At 38.0% G+C, this 6,000-nt stretch overlaps 1 protein-coding gene across 1 annotated transcript in view; it reads left to right on the forward strand.

Moving 5' to 3' along the window:
- The window catches only part of PPP3R1 (protein phosphatase 3 regulatory subunit B, alpha), a 73,231-nt gene extending 67,724 nt beyond the window's left edge, over window positions 1-5,507 (forward strand). Inside the window, exon 6 of the mRNA XM_009237235.4 lies at window positions 3,348-5,507. Within this exon, the coding sequence (XP_009235510.1) occupies window positions 3,348-3,395 (48 nt within the window). The 3' untranslated portion in view covers window positions 3,396-5,507. The remainder of the gene's footprint in view (window positions 1-3,347) is intronic.
- The last annotated feature ends 493 nt before the right edge of the window (window positions 5,508-6,000 follow it).

A 6,000-nucleotide genomic window follows, 5' to 3' on the forward strand; every position in this document is an offset into this window, starting at 1 on the left:
TTTATCAGCTTGGAAATCTGAGAAACAAGCTGGGTTATAATGGAGAATCCATGAAAGGCTCAGAAATTGGTGGCACAAGCAACTGGAAGTGAGGATGAAAGTGAGGCTAAAAACAGAAAGATTGGTTAAAATCTGTTTTAAGAAGGAATTGGAACACACAAGATCGCCTTCCCTACTCTGTTCCCCTGGACAGCTATCTCTCCTGCACCCTATCAAGAGATTGGGGAGAGTCTCTAGGCTGGGAAACATGAGGCAGAGATGGGGTATATGTGTTGGGGAACTAAGTGACAGTAAGCATATTTGCATATTGGCATCTGTGCCCTTCTTCTGTACCTGACTTCCTGACCCCCAGCAGCTGGACTTACACTGTCTAGGTAAGAGATGGGAAAGAGCCCTCTTTAGGAAATCTTATCTCCCCAAAGAAATGGTGCTACCAGATCACGCAAAATATAGCTCTCACTCAACAGCCCCATCATTCACCCAGAGTTCCAGTGCCCTTTCTACAGAAGCAAAGCCAAGGATCTCACCAAACACTGAAGGAAACCTCTATGTATGGAATATAAAGATGAAACCAGGTCCAAAAAAATAAGTTGAAAACAAACAGATTAGACAAGACCAGTGTAAAAACTTTAAAAGGAAAACCGAAACCTGTCATTATCCTCGGGGATATTGTATATTGAATTTTTGAAACAAAAGTTGGATAATATATAAAAGAGCTCTTGGGAATGTAATTTTACATACCTATTTTCGGAGTTGTAACACCCGAATGCCAGGATTCCAGAAGGAAAATGGAGGGAAATAAATCATGAAAAATGAATCAAGAAAATACTCCAAAGCCAAAAATAATATGTTTTCTGAGAGGGCTTATGGAGCATCCAGCATAGTCTGTAAAAATAATCTGGACCTGGGCACACTGTCGTGAAATTTTGAGACAGTGGGAACAAATAACTGGTTCTGCAGATTTCCAAAGAGCTGGGGTGGTAGGGTGGAGTGCTGGGAGAAGGGCTTCATATAAACAACCAAGAGTCATAATGGCACCAGATTTCTTAGTAGCAGTGTGGGAAACCCACAAGAACATGGAGCATTTTGCCTTTGCAATTCTGAGGGACAGTTATTTCCAACTTAAAATTCTCTATAAACTCAAATGGTAGTAGACACTTTTAGGTATGTAAGGCCTTCTCATTTTGGAAACTACTGGAGGATGTGCTGCCACTGCAATAAGGTCGTAAATCAAAAAAGTAGAGAGTGTAGGATCCAGGAAGCAGAGGGTCCAGCATGAGAGGGAGGATCCCCAGTATGATGAAGAGTCCCAGAGATGACAGACCTGGAGACAAAAAGTCTAGAGTGCAACAGGTTGGAAGGCTCAAAGAGTGCTTTCAAGACAATAAAATTGATAGAATTACATAATATTTTTAGTTGAGTGTATTTAGAACAAAAGTTAGGGGTTGAATTATAATTACATAGACCATCCAGCAAAGGAATTAACTGTGTACCAAACAAATGTGCAGGAAAGAAGAAGTAATCATAATACATAGTTCTGTTTATCTGTATTGTATAGTTATAACAATGAAAAATGCAGATTTTTTTTTTTTTTTTTTTTCTGAGAGGGAGTGTTGCCTCAGTTTGTTGCCCAGGCTGGAGTCATGCCGGCTAATCTTTTTTTTTTTTTTTTTTTTTTTTTTTTTAAGTATTAGAGACCTGGTTTCACCATGTTGGTCAGGCCGGTCTTGAATTCCTGACCTCAAGTGATCTGCCCACCTCAGCCTCCCAAAGTGCTGGGATTACAGGCGTGAGCCACCGCACCTGGCTGAAAAATGCTGAATTTCTGATGAAAATAAAGCCATTGGAATGGTACAGAGTTTGTGAAGTGTGTAGGGTAGGAGATAGGGGGAAGAGAAGTATGTGAAAGCTAAAAATCTTAGAGACCTGGAGGTAAATAGTGCAAGTCAGCTGAAAACTTTAAATTATTGCCACTGCATAAAAGCAAATAGAGAATGAGGGCAGGATGACAAACTGCGTTTTTTTTCCACAGCAGGAGTTGTAGAATTCGTTGGCACTTTATGCTTTACTTTTCAAATAAAGGGACTATTTTTTTAGTTTGAATTTTAAAATAATACAGATACAAGTATACGTAACAACATGGATTAATCTCACAAGTGTAAAGTTGAGAGAAGCCAGACACGAAAGAGATTCCCTTTATAAAATGTACAGAAACAGAAAATAGTAGCTAGTAGGGTCTTGTGTGTGTGTGTGTGTGTGTGTTGGGTGGGAGGAGGGGAGATGTCTGGTGACTGGAAGATCTGGGTGCTGGTTATTGGGTGTTCACTTTGTGAAAATTCATCAAACTGTGGACATTTATGACCTATGCATTCTCTTTATGTAGATTAAATGTAATAAAACATTCCCCCCAAATGATACAGATACTACACTTATACATTACCATGTCAGTATTCACTGAGATGTGTATACCTACATGTATTTGACTCTACAGAAAAATAATATGCAGAAATGTTTATTCACTTGGTACTTTTTAAATTGTCTAGAACAGACTGAGAGTGACGTGCATATTTGATTGTGAGGACAGTTTTTGTCATAATATCTGGTTATCGTGTAATATTAAACTACTGAAGTAGGGGCCAACAAACTACAGAGCAAACCAGATCCTGCCCATGGCCTGTTTATGTCTGTCTTTGAACTAAGAATCGTTTTTACCTGAAGTGTTGTTTTGAAAAAAAAAAAAAAAGAAAAGAAAATGTGAAAGAAACTACATGTAGCCTACAAAACTTAAAATATTTACTATCTGGCCCTTGTACAAGAACACCCAAAAAGTAATGCCTGTTATCCTAGGAGAAAGAAACCATGAAAATTCTAACTGGAGGTCACTCAAGTTTTGTTGTTTTGGTTTTTTGTGTGTCTTTAAATTCACCTTCTGAATATAGCTAAAGTAATTTTTTTTTTTTTTTGAGATGGAGTCTCGCTCTGTCGCCCAGTCTGGAGTGCAGTGGCGTGATATTGGCTCACTGCAGCCTCCACCTCTCGGGTTCAAGCAGTTCTCCTGCATCAGCCTGCCCAGTAGCTGGGACTAGAGGCACATGCCACCACACCTGGCTGATATTTTGTATTTTTTTTAGTAGAGACGAGGTTTCACCGTGTTAGCCAGGATGGTCTCGATCTCCTGACTTTGTGATCCACCTGCCTCAGCCTTCCAAAGTGCTAGGATTACAGGTGTAAGCCACCACGCCCAGCCCCCTAGTAATATTTTTTAAAATTGTAATTTGATGAAGTAGTTAGACCACAAATGAGTTTCTCAGACACTGTGAAGCTTGATTTGTTCCTGTCTGTTGCAGGTTGTAGGTGGCCTAGATATCCACAAAAAGATGGTGGTAGATGTGTGACTCTTACCAGAGAGTACCACCCAACACTTTTGCTTTCTTCTCCATCTCTGAAGATCTGCTCAAGACGTCCAGCAATGCTCTCTGTGTATTTAAATGGAAGTATTTTTCTCTGTGAAGCCACATTTTCCAACATGAGCCTCATGAAGCCAACTAAGTGTTATTGAACTGTAATTCTCTCAATAACTCAGTGTAGCACTTTAAAGTCTGAAGGACAGCAACATGAAAAGAGCATATCAATGTGGTGGAGAAAGGGAAGGGGTTGGCTTTTTAATTTATTTTTCTTCATCTTTTATAACAAGAAAGTATCTATATATACATATGTAAATATTTATATATAGATATATGTAGCTTTCTATATATGTAGTAGGTTGGCTTTAATTTAATATACTTGATTCAGAAACAAAACAATAGAGTACAAAAGTGCCAAGCAGAACATAAAACATCCTTACTTTTATTTCACACAGTTTTATATATAGATAGAAGACTGTACAATTTGAGCCGGGTGTTAGGCCAGCTATTTTCCTTTTCCTGTGCTTTCTCCTTTGAGAGATTGACAAAGCATTTGTTAACGTCCTATTATTTACCTTAATTACATTTTTGTAACAAAGGAGTCTGTAACTTTATTTATACTTATGAATATATCCAGGGACTACTTCTCATTGCTGAGCAGCTTTTAATACACCTCTGCTTGAGGAGAAAGTCTAGTTCATTGCTACTGCCAAGAGCTAGTTCTTGTGTTCATATAGTAACTGCACAGTGCTTATAGCTGGTTCATTCTGTTACTTTGTAACTAGGAGCCATTGCATTTATTAAATGTCCCTCAGTAACGTAAGTGCTAGTTGTGATTTTATACATAAAGGCCAGAAGCTGTCTGAGGCAATCATGATTTATTGTATGTATCACTTACTGAAGAATACCTGAAGTGATCATGTAACTACTTATAAGGGATATCCATTTGTTTGATTACATGGGTAAATAATTTGTCATTAAACTTGTGTTTGAATCATGAATTCCCTTCGTTTCAAAAGACTTGCAGCTAATCTAAAAAACTGGTGATATTTAATATGCATGTATGTATCTAAACACCCACATATATTTGTGGTTTAAGTGTGAGAAATCTTGCTAATCTATATGCCACAGAAGAGCAAAATTGTATCCAAATTTATACCACTTAAATTTCTTTACCACGAGGGATAGAGCATGCATAATGGTTTTTTTCTTGATTTGCCCATATAATTGGTAATGGATAACTTAATAAATTTGTGTGATATAAAAGTAGTGTATCATGTTCTACCATTTGATCTTATCCCTTCCCATTTCTGCAAAGGTACTATTGGCTGGAAGAAAAACATTTTGGTTAGCTTTGTATGACAGTAGTCTTTCCCTTTAGAGTTTCTCTATAAAAACTGGTTTTAAAATCAGTGGAAAAGGGCAGGTTGAATCAAGGTGAATCAGTCTGAAATTGAGCACACCTGCCTGCCATCGCTGTTCCTTCAACTGAGTGCTGCACATCATGGGCTCTGTCTGTGAGAGAAAAATCCCGGTGCTTGGTGTCCTTGCATGACATGGAGTTTTGCATGTAGATCAATTTAAAATGTACCTCTTGTTTACATAATTTGCATAATTTTAAAAGATAATGTTGCCAAACTTTGGAAATGTTAATGTTCAGACTGAAAATCTCCACTACATGTAACTTCTTCCTCTGGATCAGTGGCATGGCTTATAATCCCAGCCAGTGGTTTGAACTGTTCCAGTGTCAACTGCCATGTGCTCTGCTTCAAGGGGGAACTAGTCTTTTGTGAATTTTTTGTACATAAGTATTTGTTACAAATATTTTAGCAAATGCTTTCTATTTCTCTTGCTTGTGCATATCTTGGCTGGCGTTACAGAAAAATAGTGTAAACATTATTTCCTTACTGGGGAATGAGGGTTTTTTCTTTTTCTTTTTTTTTTTTTTTTTTTTAGTTTGTGTGTGGGGGTGGGTAGGGGAGGGGATGGTTTATGTTGAATGTTTAGTTTTTCTTCTGCATGATACGTCATGTTGTGGGATCTTTAGAAAACTTCATACTGTATGAATAAGAAAATAAAATATTTGAAACTTGCTTGAATGTATTCAGTGGTCTTTGATGGCTTTCCATAGCTATGAGAATTTTTTTTCCTCTCAGTCTTTTAAATTCTTAAAAACAGTCTGGTAAAGTGACATTTAATCTCTATAAAAACCTACAAATTCCTGTAGTACTCTCCCATCACCTCCCACCATGACTTCCCCTACTACTACCCCTCTCTCTACTCCAGCCATGTTAGCCTCCTGTGGTACCTGGAGTCTTGGGTTTGTGTCTCTTAGGCCCTTGCGCTATCAGTCCCTTTTTGCCCCTTTCCCCTCCCAATATCTCATAGCTAATGCCTTCAGGTGTTTGTTCAGTTACAGCCTAGCTCAAAAGGAACTGTCCTGGCTACCCTATTAAAAAAATACAGATATACCTGGCTCTCCTTTCGTCCTCTATATTTTTCCTTCTTCGATGGCATTTATCCTTTTCTGACACAGTTTACTTATGTATTTTGTATTCCCTGACTACTGAATAAAATGAATGAAAGCTCCAAAAGG

The sequence above is a fragment of the Pongo abelii genome, chromosome 12 (assembly GCF_028885655.2).
Source record: "Pongo abelii isolate AG06213 chromosome 12, NHGRI_mPonAbe1-v2.0_pri, whole genome shotgun sequence".
Classification (NCBI taxonomy): Eukaryota; Metazoa; Chordata; class Mammalia; order Primates; family Hominidae; genus Pongo; species Pongo abelii.